The 18571-nt window shown below is 36.8% G+C and overlaps 1 protein-coding gene across 1 annotated transcript in view; it reads right to left on the bottom strand.

The window, feature by feature from the left end:
- LOC136874512 (uncharacterized) overlaps window positions 1-18571 on the bottom strand; it is a 799993-nt gene that overhangs the window by 131359 nt on the left and 650063 nt on the right. The window contains exon 18 of the mRNA XM_068227822.1: window positions 16811-17050. Within this exon, the coding sequence (XP_068083923.1) occupies window positions 16811-17050 (240 nt within the window). The remainder of the gene's footprint in view (window positions 1-16810; window positions 17051-18571) is intronic.

The following is an 18571-nucleotide window of genomic DNA, read 5'->3' as shown; positions in this document are numbered from 1 at the left end:
AAGGAAGGAAGGAAGGAAGGAAGGAAGGAAGGAAGGAAGGAATGTTACAATGTTATCTATTTTAGATGTATGTAGATCAGTCAAAATGTGCTGTATGTATGAGAAATTATGATAGTAAAATTTTAACCCATTGACATACTAATTTTAATGTACTGAGCATGTGCATGTATACTATTTTTTCATGCATAAAATACAGTTTTACGCTACTAAGATTTATACGTGTAATCTGCAACTTACAGAATTTTAATCATACCCTTGTTTGATGTGATGAAGTGCAGCACGCAGAAGAACAATTTGTATAAGTTTTAATGGTGTGAAAGACCCTAAAACACTCCGAGAAATGCAAAGTCATCAAATACTTTCACAGTCATATCTCATTACACTTTTCTTGCTTGTCTTGCTTTCAACACAGTCACGGCATGGTTTAGGGTTATAAACCTTGTGAAATGTTCTCAGTGAACTCATACAGGGTGAGTGGGATTTTTTTCTGTGAATAACTGATTGGAAAAACTGTTTCTATCAGTAGCTATCTCATCCCATAAAGAGTTGTGAATCACATGTTGAGAAATGTGTAGAAGGGAGGGATCTGGAGGGAGGGTCCTGTTTATTATGAGTTTTATTCCAGAATTACATATAAAATCATATTTGGAAGATTTATCACCTGTTTTATTCTATTCCCAGCCCTCTTCCTTTGTCTTTTTGTAAGCAGGATGGTCTTCATTATCATCGTCACTTTTAAACGTATCACTCTCAAGTGAAATTTTTTGTTATGCTGCTATAATTTTCACTGCTAGTAAATAAAATTGTTTAATTTTCTAAAACTACATCACTGCCCAAGTCACTCTGACTGTCCCATAATATACATTTGATTTTATTCCTTGTAATACATTGTTTACTACGGCTGGCCATTTCTGCTGATTATCAAGCGGGTAATCACCCTACTTGGAGAGCGATTGTCTGCTGCGTGATGCAATCTACGATGTCATTCCAACTTCAAGAGAGAGAGCAGATTCTCAACTTACAGATGGTATACTGCATGTCATACCATCTATGGACAGAAGGCTTGAACTAGTTTCGGAAAGCTTACCTCTCAGTAGACCGCCTGCCAGGTGTCTGTGTATGAATGGTCACTGCACACACGGCCACCTGGCAGGCGGCAAAGTATGCCAATGAGTTAAAGAGAAATTTTATTTGTTTATTAGCCATTTTCTGAACCATGCTTGATTTATGGTTGTTCATCACAAAATGAACCTGAAATGCAATATTTTATATGCTATTTTTTATGTATGACATTTTGTGCACCAGCCTGCATTTGTGTCTATAGTGAGAGCAACAGAAAGGTAGGATTTTTTGCTATTATATAGGTATATTGCTTGAACATAGTTTTCCTTTAACACTTTCATGCCCAAGCTTTCCAGACAGCTGCATATTGTACCAACTTTTCATTTTTAGGGTGCTTCAAAAAGTCATTACTTCTTCTTGAATAAAGTTATAATATATATTTAAAGCTTAAAATTTATTTCATAATAAATGCAGAAGCACTCAGGAAAGTTATCAACACTAATTCTTAAAACAAATATAATATTCAACAATGATTATACCAAAATTAGTCAGAATGAGATTCGTAACCAAATGATAGGTTTTGGAATACTTCAATATCTTCTTCGTCTCAAGTATTATCAATAACCTCCCTCGGTGAAGCAATAATGTTTCTTCCTTCAAATGATCTCCCATTTTGATACAAAATTAAGACTGCAGTGCACCACAATAATATCTCAACCACAAACATGACCCCAAGTCTTACTTAAATACACATAGCAGATAATTGCCACTTCTGAAAACTCTAACATCACTAAATTAGAGATGGTGCCTAAAAAATGTCTAATATTGAAATAATATTAAAACTTAATTGCAGGTTTCCCCAATGGAATATGACATTCCTTCAATTGTCACTTCTGAAAATTTTCTCTCTCACATCACCAAATTAGAAAAAGTGTCACAAAAATGTCTTACATTTTTTTCTTCTTGCACTTCCATTTGGATTCTATAAAAAATTAAAATGATATTATTTAAAGCTTAATTGCAGGTTCCCTCAATGGAATATGACAGTCCTTCAGTATCAAATTTTAGTTTGTAACCCCTCATTTTACACCTCCCTCTGCCAAATAAGAAAATGAATTTCAATAATCCAGATTACATTTTGATTATCTCTACTATAAGTTTGTAGGTTGAGCAGTTAGAGAAATTAAAGCCATGAAAGACAGATAGACAAACAGACAAGTGAGTGACATTGTAGTGAGTCCTTCATTGGAGAACATGATGCTGAAAAATGAAGTAGAAAAAGCTGCTAAGCACAACAGTTGGAGGAGAAGTTTATGTATATTTGAAGATAATGTGAAAGTTAGAAAGAAAATGAAATCACAAGGAGATTAGATCCAGTCAGAAAAAAGGAATGAGAAGGGCAAATGTTTCAAGTAGATTTTGAGCAAGGACTCGAAAATTATAAGGACAATGACAGTTTTAGAAATATGTTATCTCCTGTGTGTGGGGGAAGTAGAATACATCCTTAGTATCCCTGGCCTGTTGTAAGACGTGACTGAATGGGGCACCAGGGGCTCTGAACTTTGGAGCATGGATTGGCAACCATGGTTCCCCTAGCTGATTCTGGTTTTAATTCCACTTACTTGTGTTAGGCTCCTCGCTTTCATATTCTCTATCCGACTTCCCTTGGGCACTTCTTGTTCTTTGCTGACCCTGATGTTATTAGGTTTGCAAGGCATAAGGAGTCTTTTATTTTCATGCCTTTTGTAGACCTCTTGCCAATACCTTCATTCTTCGAAGTGACGATCTCTTCCCTTTTCCTTCTGATTAGTGTTAAGAGAGAGGATGGTTTCCCAGTTATACTTCCTCTTAAAACAATAATTACCATCACCACTAAAAAATATGTTGTACAAGTTGACTTGACTTTGAAATGTTCTCCTCTTTCATTACCTTGGACTCCCTCATTTCACACCTCCCTCTATCAAACAAGGAAAAGGTTGTTATTAATAATCCAGATTACCTTTTGATTACCTCTAATATAAGTTGGTAGATTGAGCAGTTAGAGAAATAACGATCATGAAAGATAGATAGACAATTATAGCAATGACTTAAATGTTCATGTGGATTCAGAGCACACATTCAATGTATGCAGGGCCAGTGCAAGATGGTCATGTTCAGCATACAAATGATGACAGACTTCCTCAGCACATCCTGTATTGTGAACTCAGTGACTCAATAATAATGGTATGTGGCCTCTGGAGAGGCCTGGTGTAGTTTTTTTGACTTAATGCCATATACCTGCACCTCTGATGTGCTACAAAGATCAACTCAAGATGACGATAAAGAGCTCGGCCATATACTTGAACACTTTCTATACTTTTGTAGAAGATTGTACACTTCAGTGCACAACCACCTCAGTTGACATTGCGATGTATGAATGCATCGAACGACAATAATTTCATTTATGTTGAACTGTGTTAATCTTTTTCTTTCATTATGAACTGTGACATTCTATTAACTTGAGTTACGTCGACAAGTGCATCGAATGACAATCATTTCATTTATATCGAACTGTGTTAATCTTCTTCTTTTGTGCAGTGCAGTAAAGAAGTGTCATACCAGATATCACTGACATTCTGTGCGATGCCTATACACTTCCTTACTCCCTTCCTGGGATCGAAGTGGAATTAAATACTAAATCAATAATTCCACATTACACGTAATCAATCATTAGGCGTCAGACTCTCAGGTTCGATCCCGATCCTCATCGGACTTTCAAGATCTGTCAAACACCGTGGGATAACATGGTGCCATGGTGCTGAGAGGAGATCCATGGTGAGGGGGAAGGAGTCCGGCAATGCGGGATATTGCCGATGCCGATGCCGAGAGACAGTCTCAGTTCCAACCACTGTTTGGACTTTCTCAAATCCATCCTTCACATCTGTAAAAGGTGATATATTTCTTGTCTAACTTGAATAAACAAAGACTTAAATTTCAAAGGAACTTATTCAAATACCTTTCTCTCTGTAGTTCCTAGTATGGACCGTATACACCCTGGCATCAACCCATGCTCTCCGGTAAAGCTAAAGTACAGGCGTTGCTGTTACAATACCAAGCATGCTTCTCATAGTATGTTGTGTTTAGCATGAAGTGCTATGTGTAGCATTATACTTGCTTCATGTTCATACCAAATTCTTTACATCACGCAAGTCAGCTTAATTGCCACAAGGCATTGTAGTTGTCAGAATTTAAAAAAATTCACTCACTTGAAAGATTGTATTGATGGGTACTAATGACTTAAAATTGATAATTAGGAAGAAGTATCATAAACAGGTTCATGAATGTAGAAAATAATACTTTAGGAAAATTCTACCATTTGTAGAGAGATGCAAGACTTTATCCTCATAAAATTTATGATTACTTAAAATGGCAAATAACACCTTTGACATACTCTTGGAGAAGTTAGAAAATCATCTTGGCAAACCTTGTACTAACTACAGGCAGAAAATATTTTCTGAATAATCTAGTTTTAACAATGAGGTACATATAGAAATAATAATGAAAAGTGGAATCACAGTGTAGATTTCAAACAATTATATTACATAATCATAAAAATAACAATTAATTGTTAAAGGTGCTACAAGAAATGAATGAATCTTGATGCATAAATAATGAATGTTGATAGGTTAAATGTTTCAGGTGATACAACAGAAGTAGTTTCAACTGCAGTATTCTATCTTTCATTACCTTCGATCTCTTGACATCACGTTCATGTATCTTAAATCTCAAATAAAGATTTTTTTACCATGGAGGCAGGGTTCATATTTCACTTCCTTCAGTAACAAGTCCAGTTTTCATTTTTAAACACTTTCTTGTGTTGTCTTTTTGGTTTTTAGCACATGAAGGAAGACAAGGTGTGTTGCTTCATGGCATTGACTCTTTACTTTATGGTAATGTTGATGGTATTATTTCATGTTCAGCTGCATCTTTGGATATTCCTTCCTTGCTTTTGTCAGGTTTGTGTCCTTCTTGTAGACTTCATTCCACTTTCTTTGAAGTCAAAACAACTTCACTGGTTTGGATCCTTCTTGTGGATTTCATCTGCCTTTCTCAGAAGTCAAAACATCTTTAACCCTAGAATGGTAGACTACGTAAAAATGACGTGTCTATCATGAACAGGCGCATCCCTCCTTTCCCCCACTCAACGTTATCGCTTGTCCGGCTGGAAGTGCATCCGCTAATCAGTTGTGAAACAGAAGTGGCCACGAATGGCACCCGTGCTCCCGCCAGTTTGTCTATAGCTCTCGTCCATTGAAACTCTACACGTAAGTATGACGTACTCTACCAATGCACGTAAATTTTTGCATGTCTGTTTGACGTATGTCTACCAATAATGGATCTTCTCTTCACCTACACTACGTATATGATATATATAATAAACACATATAGTATAAAAGTACACACACACATTTATGTACAATAAGTATTTAATTAATAATAATTATTTCTAATTGCAGAATGGCGAAGTATCTGGATAATGACGAGGCGATAGCAGCGCTTTTAGGAGAGCTGTCAGATGAGTTGGAAGGTGAAGAAGACAATGTGGAAGTGTGCTCTGATTCTGAGGAAAATAATTCTGACATTGATGAAGACTATGTGGCAATTGAAGATGATATCATATATGAAGAACTGAGTGAAGTAATACGTGACGTAGAGGTGGAAGAACATAGCAACTCCGGAAAGAAGGATCCCGTCTCAAGTGGAGGTACTGTAAAAGGAAGAAAATATTACAGAATATAGGAAATAGCAGCAAGAAACGGCAAAAGGAGACCTCCAGAATATCTACTCAGCGTGGAGCTCCCAGTGGAAGTGTTTCTAATCCTCTAGTTCAGAGTGATAAACTCATAATGACTAGACGAAATGGATTTTAGTGGACAACAAAGAAAAGGAAAAATGAAGGGAAAACTCCACAAAGGAATGTTGTACATATTCATCAACGGGTAAACCCGAATGTTTCGAGCTATTCTGAACCTAGTGCTTGCTTTCGTTTCTTCTTTACTATGGGTATACTCGAAACAATTCTCAAATATACGAATGAGGAAATGGATCGCCAAAGAAGCAACTATAAAGAAAAACAAAGGAAGGGCCCTACTATAAGTAGTATAACTATGGACGAACTTCTCGGTTATCTTTCTTTGGTTATACTAGCTGCAGCTCTGAAGAATAACCATCTGGCGGCATCTAAATTGTTTGATGCTACTTTATGTGGTGAACGTTATCGGGCTACTATGTCAGAAAGAAGATTCAAATTGCCTGAGATTTGACGACAAAAGTACCCGTGAGGAGAGGAGAAATGCGAATAGACTTGCTCCTATTTCTGACATTTGGGAAATGTTATTGAAGAATTGCCGAGGAAATTACACTCCGGGTTCTTACACGATAATTGATGAGAGGTTGGTTGGGTTTCGTGGAAAATGCATATTTCGTGTGTACATGCCCGCAAAACCTAAGAAATATGGGCTAAAAATAATCATGATGTGTGATGCAGGAACATATTACATGCAGGATGCCATCCCTTACCTTGGAAAAGGCACCACACCTGCAAACGTGCCGGCAGCTCAGTATTTTGTGGAAAAACTATCTGCTAACATACAAGGAACTAACCGGAATATTACAATGGACAGATGGTTCACAAGTGTACCCCTAATTGAATCCCTGTTGGCACAAGGTATTACTGCTCTTGGAACTATTCGAAAGGACAAACCAGAACTACCTTCTGAGTTCAAGGACTCCAAGTTTATGCAAAGGAAAGTTGGATCAAGTTTGTTCATTTTTCACGAAAATGTGACAGCAGTGTCCTACATGCCGAAGAAAAACAAACTTGTGACAGTCATCTCAACAATGCACGATGATGCATCAATCAGTGTGAATGACAACAAGTCAGAAATGATCCCTTGTTATAACCAAAGCAAATGTGGAGTTGATGTATTTGACCAGATGTGTTCAAACATGGACTGTGGATGAAAAACTAAATGGTGGTCACTGTGCTTTTTCTTTAATATGATGAATATAGCTTGCATAAATTCATTCATTATATACTCCCACAATTTGTGCAGGCTCCATCATGGAGAAAAAAAGGCACTTACAAGGCTGGACTATATGATAGAACTCCACAAGCAACTAGCAGCTCCATGGCAATCACAAAGGCTATCCATCCCCACCATGCAAACGAAGGTGAAGACGTTCATAAAGAACTCACTCGGACAAGATGATGGGCCAAATCCAACGTCAGCTTCAGATTACAAGGTCAGAGGAAGTACTGTGCTTTCTGCCCGTCGAGCATCAAAAGAATGACGACTACATACTGTTCCTGCAATAGGCCCATATGTGGCGAACATCAAAAGAAGAAATGTCCTGAATGTTCCACTTGATAACAACCTAAGTATCTGATATTCTTAAGGCCGTGCCCTATCGTTTGGAATATTGTATGTCTTAAGTGTGTTAATGCTACCCCATTGTTGAGGCAAAACCAGAACCTTGTAATTCATTTCTTATGTGTTATTCGTTTTCAATGGAAAATTTAACAGTTTCTGTAGGTTTTGTGCACCGTTCTGTGAAACTAGCTTCATTTTGTATTGTGACAAGTGAAATTATTTGTTTTTGTAAATATAGATAACTTGCACGTGGATTTACTTGCTCATTTACCAAAAATTCCTTTGATACGTCATTTTTACGTATGTCTACTAATAATAGGTGGGTGATTATGTCTACCATTCTAGGATTAATGAAGAACAGCACATCAAAAATTGTCATATTGACCCATTTGGTGTATCATTGGCTCTTTTCCAAATGTCGAATGATTCAGTTTCTTTCACTCTTATTGGAAATAATCTCTTATATATTTCTATTTGGCTTTCACAGTTAATTGAAATATAAACAAAGAATTAGCCTGAATGAGAAACTAAGGAGTTGTACTGATTTTTCAAATTACACAATCCTTATGAAAAATGTGACTTACAAATACAACTGAATGAAAATCCACGAAAATCCACAGCCTGTTTCCAGTCATTCAACCGGGTGAGGAATGGAATGAATGAAGCCCCTATCTAGCGGTGAGGATAGGAATTGTGATGAATGCCAAAGCCTGTCGCACTTCTCTGGGGCAATGATTAATGACTGACAAATGAAATGAAATGATATTGGAGAGTGTCGCTGGAATGAAAGATGACAGGGAAAACTAGAGTAAATGGAGAAAAACCAGTCCTGCCTCCGCTTTGTCCAGCACAAATCTCACATGGAGTGACCGGGATTTGAACCACGGAACCCAGCAGTAAGAGGTCAGCACGCTGCCGCCTGGGCCACGGAGGCTCTACAGATACAACTATCTTTCTTATTTACTAAAACAATTTAAAATATATTAATCTATTTGCTACCGGTATTTCTTTTAGATATCTTGCCACTGATGAATCATTTCATACTTTGGCACTTTGCTGTCGATTGGGCATGTCAACAGTTTCTCAAAATTTTACACAGACTAGTATCATAATATGGAATATTATATAGATGACATACCTTCCAATGAAATGTAGTGACAAGTAGTAGAAAACTATTGGGGAAAATGGAGTTTTCCTAATTATCTAGGAGCACTGGACAGCAAACATGTCTAAATTAAATGTCTGACTAAATCCTGCTCTTTAAATTTACACAGTATTTTTCAATATTGTTACCTTCTTGTTGCTGCAGATTGCAAGCCATTCACTGTCAATACTGCTGTTGGACCTCAAAGAGATGGAGGATATTTGAGAACTAGCTCATTATACAAATTATTGGAAAATAGCAAATTAATGTTCCAGCAGCAAGAAAACTCCTGCAGACACAGAATATCACTCCTTTTGCCATGACATAATATCCCAAAAGAAATTTAGACAATCAAAAATATAATTATAATTATTGACTCTCAAGGGCAAGAACAAGTGTAGGATGCAAGTGGTGGGTTTTACTGAAAGCAATAGAAACTGTGTTTATACCTGGCATAAACATTTCAGTGAAGGCCGCAATAGCATCAAAGGTGACTTGAGGAACAGCTGACCACCAACTACAACAAATGTAGCAAATGGTAACTGATTTCTGTAGTGGGAGAACTGTATGTGAAAATCCTTTGTCACCTCAGCGATGTAATAAGCATCGAATGTGTATGCATTGTTGTAAATGGTGACCAATGAAAGAATACTGAGGAGATAGCAGCAGAGGCTGGAATTTCAGTTAGAAGTGTTCATACAATTCTTCACAAACATTTGAACATGCATTACATATCTCAAAAGTTTGTTCCAAAAATGTTGTTTCCTAGAAACAAATAATCAAGAATGATTATTTCAGGGAATCTGATCAGTATGCGATCAAGACAATGGTTTTTTTTAACAACATAATCGCTGGAGATGAAACTTGGTGCTATTTATACAACCTGATGCCTAACAGACAGTCTTGCAAGTGGAAATCTGAAACATCTCCTTGGAAACAAAAACTTCCCAAGGACACAAACAGAGGCAAAGTTATGCTGGAAGTTTTCTTTGATGCTCAGGATGTCATCCATTATGAGTTTATTGCAGAAGGTCATACTGTAATGAGAGAACTGAATGTGGAAATCCTTCATTGCCTTAAGGATGCAGTAAGAAGGAAAGGTCTGGAAAAATGGGAAGAGAACACCTGGTTTCCTCTGCACAACACACCACCACTTCAATCAGTACTGGTAAAATAAGTACCTTGCCAGGTACAATGTTACTGCTTTGGAGCATCCTCCATGCTTACAGATTTGTCACTTCATCTGAATTCTTTATCTTTCAAAAGCTGAAAGCTCATCTGAAAGGGTAAAGTTTTGTGAATGCTGATGAAGTTAGTGCAAATTCGTTAAGAGCACTACAACTGGTTTTCAAAATGGCTTTCAGCGATACTTCTGGTCACATTATGCATGCTGGCAGAAGTGTGTCACTGTGGAAGGGAATTATTTTGAAGATGATGTGTAATTTGCAATATGGTAACTAATTTCAGTGTTATTAACCAATTCAGGGAACATTGTAAAATATATATCTGACACACTCCAGGAAACCATACCTTAAGTTGCCTGACAAAATTTTACGCTACGAAGAAAAAGAGCAGGAAGGGCGAGAAATATTGATTCTTAGATTTCAGCACTATTTGTTAGCCTGATCTTTGAACTACGTGATGAAAGGTGTGACAGTGATGTGGCTACATGGAAAAGTCTTCAAAAGAACTTTGGAAACAAGCTGTTCAGTCTAACAAAACCATACCTTATGTTGCAATGGGAATTTAACATTGGCAACTGAATGGGCTTGTTAAATTACAGATAATTTAATTATCAAGCCACTTAAGGTTGACAATACAGACCAAATATGAGGTTTATAACTTGTAATATTGGTATAGTTTCTTAAATGAAGTTCCTGCAATGTCTCCTTGTGCCAAAATATGAAATAACCAACTTGTGCATCAAGATAATATACTGTATATTTTCAATTGTTATAAACATTTACTTGTCTGCATATTTTATAACTGATAATTTTAACTATGATGGACTGCCTGCACAAGAGTCCAGTCATAGTGCTGTGATTTTTTCTTCATGCTGGCAACTGTGTCGTACAAAATAAAAATAACATCATGTAGTGAGTTATGTCAGATTTACATGAAACATCAAGATTTTTTTTTTTTTTTTTTTTTTTTTTTTTTGTGACTGGACTTTTGGTCTCATGAAAAAGAAATACTACATGACAGATATTGTCTCGGTCATTTAAGATATCACTGCTGAGTTAAAACTTAACAAAGCTGTCATCATTAGAAAAGGAACTGGCGAGCTGTTAATAAATGTGTATGACTGGCAACATGGTTAGAAAAGAGTTCTTTAGATCACATCTGTCAGTCGTTTTACTGTGAAAAAGAATATACCCAAGGCAATATGTGTCAATATAATCTGGACTGTTCAACTATAATTGGTAAGATTTGCCAGGCAGATAATCTTCCTCAGAACCTACCTAAGAAGTTGGAAGTAAAAGGATGAAATATCTGTTCGACAACATTCGAAAATACTGCACAGCAGAAACGGGGGAGTCATTGTACCAATGGCCAGGCCACTGAACCTGGGCCAAGTAGCGAGATGGATTGTTTTCGCAAAAGGAAAAACCATACATACATTCCAGAAAAATCCTTTAAGGGAGATGAATCTTATAGACCATGAAGGAGCAGCTTTTACCTTTTACCTTCCATTCTTCCACGGGCCTTCATAGTCTGTACAGGACACTGAATGTCCAACAGGTTAGACACACTACTATATAGAACATGTACTGTACTTCAAAGAGACAGATGAGTGACTCAAGTTACACTTCACAGTAGTGTGCAGATATCCCAGTCTGTCTTCCACTAATTTAAATTTAAATTAAAGCAACAATGTTCAAACAGGGTAGGGCTGCAGGATTGTCATTGTCCATATGACAGGTGAAATTGTTTACCATTCTACAGTACAGACTAGAATTTTGAGATCAATACAGTCACGAGTTCATCATGGATAGATAATTTAGCACATGAGTTAAAATATTAATACGTTTTTTTATCCTTCAGCCAATATTTCTGACAATAGCTTCGAAAGAAGATGATAGATTCTTTATTCCAGATAATATACAGTATATCATTCTGGAAAGGGAACTGTTTACAGGAAAGGAAGGTTGTTGGGAAGGGAGGTTTTGAAATTTCTTACGAACTTACCAAAGTTAAAACAGGTAATATTTATGCCGGCAAGATTGTGTCAAGGAAAATAACAACTAGTGGAAACAAAAAAAAAAAATCACGATTCACTACAGTCTCAATCATTAGCATTTAGTGGGATTTCACAGCTTTTAGGAGGATGTCCATAATATTTCTATAATTTTAGAACTTTGCCAAAGAAGATCGCTAATGGAATTATATTTGTACTGAAAGACCTCAGCAGAAACTAAAGTAAGGTACTGCTTGACACAAATTTTGCTTGGTATGGATTATTTACACAAGAAGAATATTATTCATAGAGGAAACTTGGAAATCTGTTTCTTAAAGATGAATTGCAAGTGAAAATTGGAGACTTTGATCTTGCTATAAGAGTTGAATTCTAGAGCAAGCAAATAAAAAAGCCTGTGTGGGAAATCAAACTACAGTTTTGAAGATGATGTGTGGTCAATTGGTTGTATCATGTATACGTTGCTATTTGGTAAGCCACCATTTGAGACTACAACTCTAAAGGAGATATTTTCTTGGATCAAGGGATGCCAGTACAGTCTGTCATGTGGAACAATGCTGTCCAAGTTACAGTCTGAACCCAAATTTCAGCCGAAGATAGAGGATATTCACCAGTCCGTGTTCCTATCTGGTTACATTCCCAAGTAGGTGCCATTATAATGCATGACCATGGCTCCAAGTTTTACTGCAGCTGAAAGTGGACTGTCGAGGAATCCTTTTAGGCAGATGAATGTTATAGATGATGAAGGAGCACCTTCTACTGCCAGTCCATTTAAAAAGTCAGCCACACAAGGAATCTTTGCCATTCAAGGATAGTTGTTGCTGAACCCAAAGGAACTAGGCAGCATGTTGTATGGATCAGCAAGTGGGTGGACTAATCTATCTGATAAATATGACTTTGGCTATCAGTTGTCAGTACAATTTACAAACTTCATTGTATAGATCCGTATTGATACAGTTAAAACTAAGAAACAATGTTAGGTTTGGTCCACCCAATCAATTCACATAACTTTACTCATTAACTATTTAATTCAACAACATATTAATTATAAATAGGGACATGTTTCGTCTCTATTTGAGACTTCATCAGCCGTATTTATATGGACATCAACAATGGACATTGATTCCATACGAAACATTTTTTAAACATTGAAGACAACAAAAGCTTGTGCAAGAAGCGAGTCATTTTGTGTAAATAATGTTTTTATATTATATCTTTTGCCTTTCTCAAAAATGTCCCTAAAAGGCATTGGGTTCTTCCATTTTTTTTCAATTTCTGATTTTTGAGTTTTGTAACCTACCACGTGATTTTATGGCTGATGAAGTCTCAAATAGAGACAAAACATGTCCCTATTTATATTTAATATGTTGTTTAATTAAATAGTTCACTTGTAAAGTGATGTGTATTGATTGGGTGGACCAAACCTAACATTGTTTCTTAGTTTTATCAGTTGTCAGATGGGAGTGTTACTATATTGAATTTGGTAATATGTTTTTGTTTTGAATCATATCACAATGCATTTATTCATTGACACACATTTGGGTTATCTATGTTTTCAATTTGGCCAGCCAGCAAACAGTTCACTGGATATACTGGTAATTAAAATATCTTTATGCAATCTCCATAAGTGAGTAGCATACCCTTGTATAATAATTTCATGCTAATTCAGTAAGATATTCTAGTAACAGCTCTACTTCTTTGATTATATCCTGTATTTATTTTATAGCAAACAAAACTCTTGGTTAATTTTCCAAAATAATGTTTGTGTATTTTGTATTTTCTGTACATTGACATGTCACGATGGATGCAGTTTTTCTCCAAAGTTACAAGTTGGAACAAAATGTAACTTTCTTGAAGCCTCTGTCTCATTTATGGTTGTAATAGTATGGAACTTATAGACATGACATGTCCCCAATTTTACATCCTGGGGTATACAAAATTTCCTGTACTTGCGGTAAGGTATACATTGGCCAAACATGCCGGTCCATTGGTACCCATATCAAGGAACATGAACATAATATTCGTCTCAACCAGCCAGACAAATCAGCAATAGCTGAGCAAACTCTATCATCGGGTCATGATGTTATGTTCCAAGATCTTCGAGCTCTTACCCACACTAGACACTACAGGTCCAGGATTATGCAGGAAGCTGTGGAAATACGTAGAAATCCTAAAAATTTCAACAGGGACACTGGCTATCAATTAAGTAATACCTGGTTGCCAGCCATTAAGGATTTACGTAGATAGATCCTTTCCCTGTCCCTTCACTATTGTTATTTCATTTCGTTTCAGTGTTTTCCAAATTTGTACGTTCCTTATCGCCAGATGTTTCATTCTGGGCTTGTGTCTATGTCATACCCCTGCCAATGTCATATGTTGCGTACATCTCTTATGTTACGTGACCCTCAGACTGTTTCTGATGGTTTTGTCAGCTTCCGCTTCAAACGCTAGCGCTGTACTGCATCTGGGGAGCAATCTGGTAATGAATGAACATACCATTTCCATTTTTATTATAACATCTAAATTCAAAGCTCATTGTTTAAGAAGCCCTCCTCATGGACAATCGAGATTTTCTTCTGATGATGCAGAGCAAAGTTCTCTGTGAAACATAAAGGATTTCACCTTATTTTCTTGACACGGCATAGGCCCAATAGCCTCTATCATGTCTATAAATATGGGCCGTGAAAGAATCAATGGCAACAGTATGGAACTTGATGAGGTGTGGATAGTGTGAGTAATGGCAATCAAGATAAAGTGTGTTCAGTTGCTGTAAAGGAACTAATAGTGCTTCTGCAATAGCAATTTCTGGCAAACTTCAGTGTGCCACATATGTCCCAATACAGAACTTACTTGAGTTTTTGAAGTTTCCCTTTAACTATATATGGTAACCTACAGTAGAATTCTTCAGTGGTAGCTGGTGGTTAAAAGGTTCAGTGGTGCACAATTTTTTACCAATGATATAATATGCTTACAGGCTAATTTTCAAATCTAGATACCTCAAGAATACTTTTTATTATTAAAAATAAAACAAACATTTTTATTTTCAGGAATATTACTACAACGCATCAACATTTTTTCATTTAAAAACTCTTTTACCATATTGAAATGAAACACCTTGAGGTAGCCTAATTCCGGTATTGAAAAAATATCCTTTTGTAATGTATCTGGTTTCGAAATTAAACGTCACGTTGGCCTACCCATTCGTTTCACCTCGGATTTTTCCTCGGCAGTCCGTTGCGGAAACGGCCTAGACGTTAAAGACTGCACCGAATTCATGATCTGGCAAAACACCAGTAAGTGATAAAAATGCACAATAATAAAAACACACATGCTGACACGAATATTTACACAATGAAATCAATAAGCTACTTAGCTTGTATGCACATAACAAAGCTCACGACTATACTGAAAGAAATGGGGGTGTTTATTTTCAAATTTAGAGCCATTACTTATATGTATAGCCACGGCCGACTTGATGCGTCTCTAGCCAGGACGAATAGCTCTAGCTAGCTCCTTACTGAGCGCAGCGAGGGATCCAACCGGGCGTGATCCCGCAGATGAACTTCCATCTGGTGTCGCTAGATGACACTCCTGTTCTATAACAGAATCTCACATTGAGCAGCAGCGGTCTCTAGCGACTTTGCAAGTAGTTGGTTACGTAGAGGCATGGCTGTTTTGATGCTTCGCTCTAGCTATCTCCTTAGCGCAGCGAGGGATCCAGTCGGCCGTGGTAGGAGGAGCCAGGTTGATAAACCTCCATTTAAGCACGCCTATCTTTTCCTCTCCCCGCGCACCCCTGTAGCAGCCCAAAAGCACACTTCTAGCAGCCCCGCGCACCCCTCAAGCAGCCTAGTTTTCATCCTACCTCAGGTTGACTTCCCGCTGCAAACTTTGCAGCTCCTGCAGTGAACATCTAAGAGTACCGGCTTGTAAAGTACCCTGTAGTCAATATTTGCTCTTTCAAGTTCTTGAAAGGTTTGTCTTGTTGAATGAAAATACAGTAGTTGAGTAATCCAAATGATGAAACTTTACCTAATTTAATGGGGGTAGCGCAAACCTGCAACCTTGTGGAGAAACCGCCCCTGAAATTCTTATAGGGTAAAAATGAGTCTTTTGAGAAGATGACTTAATGAACAAAACACACCATGCCTTTGAATCTTTACACTAGCCATAAGACTGCAACACTATGTTTAAATCATATCAATTTCTTAAAAAGGATTTCATGATAAGTACCGGTATGTAGAATTATTTGTAGTAATAAGATCATATGTATCACTTTATAAAAAAGGAAATATACTGAATACTGTATTTTAAAAAAAATGGATTTTTGTATTGTTATACATCACATCACATAATTATTGACAAATTTGGATCCTGTGTCCTATTACAGTGATCTTTCAAAGGATCAAACAAAAGAAAACATTTTCTGCTGGTATCTTGAATGGAAGCAAATCAGACATGAGAACAATGAATTTAACAATGACCTTATGGACCTAGTTTAAATATTGTATTAGTTTTATTTATTACCAAAGGTATGGAAACTAACCAAAGGCAATGAGTGAAGGCACATTTATTACCCTTGTATATGCTATTTTTCGGTGGTAAGCCATTCTTTGGCATTTTAGTAGTATTCAGCTAACAGTAATAGCGTATTATTATAATGAATTTAAAGTACTGTTATTGCTTGTATTGCAGATAACTTTTTCTATCTTTGGCACTGAATATAAGTTACAGTTAGCATTAAATAAAAAAAGTATTTTGAAAATAAATCTTTCAGGTATATTTACAAGAAGAGTAACTGTTGTACACAAATAATATTTTCATTAAGAACCTAATCTTAGTTTTGGTGTTGGAGTAGAGAAGATAGTTTAACCTTTGAGGCATGTGAGCATTTTGGAAGTGTCATTCCCGGACTCGCAGTCAGAAGCAGGGGCATGGTGTGTGTTAAGGCGTGGGCACACCGATCCAGGAGGAGGAGGGCTTTGGACGCCTTACTTTTGGGTGGCGGTTTAAGCAAATCGTCCAAACTAAAGGTTCTCGCCGTGGCCGTGGTGGGATGGTGGCTGTTGGCGTGTGGGCTGGTCAGGCTGAGGAGCGAAGGTTTGCGAATACCCAGGCGGCCAAACAGCGAGCGAGGACAACCGGGCTGCGGACTGGGCACCACCACTACCGTTGTACCACTTGTAGCTGTGAGCTGCTCCCGCACTGAAGGTGGACGTGAGTGTCCACTAGCACCTGTAAGCAAGTGCAACTAATGTCTACATACAAGCCTACTCTACACAGCACTACCACAACACCATAAAGTCAAAACAAAAACTTGTAATAAATAATGAACAGATGAAGTAAGCATTATTTCTTTCAATTATTATATTAATAGTAAGGTAAATGGCAGAACAAAAATAGGGGTCATATGTAAGGCAATTGTGTACCAAGTCATTTACTTCAGACCTAATTCATCTAGTTTTCTGTGTTATTTTCAACTTAATAGGTTAACTATAAATTTAGGAGCTAAAGACATTAATACTTACTTCATACTTGTCATATGAAATGATAACTACAGCTTGAGATAATGGAGAAAGATCTGCATGATTTGCAGTTTTACTGAAAGGTAGACAGAGGGAAGAAATAAAAAATTCTGAAAAGAAACTATTAGTCAAAATATACTGTTATAATATTATAAAATGTCTAGGTTAATTTAGGTTTAAAAGACAAAGAGTTCTAACAAAAATGGCTCTTGTAAATACTGTACTGAAGCTAAATTGTAAGCATCAAAATTACTTGTACTTTTACCATAGAAAATAGTTTTAAACTTTGAAATTGTGTATTAAGTAACAGATAAAAGAGATTAAATATGAGGCAGTGTTTTGTGAAGTCTCTCATCTTTACATACTAGATTATTTTCATTGTTACCAGTGTGATTATGAGTTATGACATATATTACATTTCTTGCGGCTGTGAAATATTGGAATAAAATTGTTTTCAATTCAACACTGAAAATTAGAATTAATTAAGGAACCTGATTGTAGCGGGTGATCTCAATTTACCAAATGTCAATTGGGAAGGTAATGCGAACGACAGGAAGCATGACCAACAAATGGCAAATAAGTTAATATGGGAAGGGCATCTGATTCAGAAAGTGATGGAACCAACTAGAGGGAAGAATATTCTGGATGTGGTGCTGGTAAAACCAGATGAGCTCTATAGAGAAACCAAAGTAATAGATGGTATTAGTGATCACAAAGCTGTTTTAGTGGTAATTAAAAATAAATGTGAAAGAAAGGAAGAGATTAAAATTAGGACTGTTAGGCAGTACCATATGGCTGATAAAACAGGCATGAGGGAGTTTTTAATAAGCAACTATGATCAGTGGAAAATGGTAAATAAAAATGTAAACAGACTCTGGGATGGGTTTAAAGCAATTGTTGAGGAATGTGAAAATAGGTTTGTACCTTTAAAGGTGATAAGGAATGGTAAAGATCCACTATATATTAACAGAGAAGTAAAGAGACTGAGGTGCAGGTTGGAAAGAATGCCAGTTACACAGGTGTTGGAGAAGGACCCCATTCCTACTGCCAGTCAAAGTCGGTGTGGGGAGTACTGATTACAATAGCATACACACCCTTTCTCGATCACTACAAGACAACATCAGTGAATATATATAGATCGGCATACGAAAGTATATGCATGCTTAAAATATTGCAGACCTTCATTTACAGGTTGACTGCTGCAAAACGGAATGTCATATCGACAAAGGAT

This window comes from Anabrus simplex, chromosome 5, assembly GCF_040414725.1.
Source record: "Anabrus simplex isolate iqAnaSimp1 chromosome 5, ASM4041472v1, whole genome shotgun sequence".
Taxonomy (NCBI): domain Eukaryota; kingdom Metazoa; phylum Arthropoda; class Insecta; order Orthoptera; family Tettigoniidae; genus Anabrus; species Anabrus simplex.
This window is presented reverse-complemented; position numbering and strand designations above follow the sequence as displayed.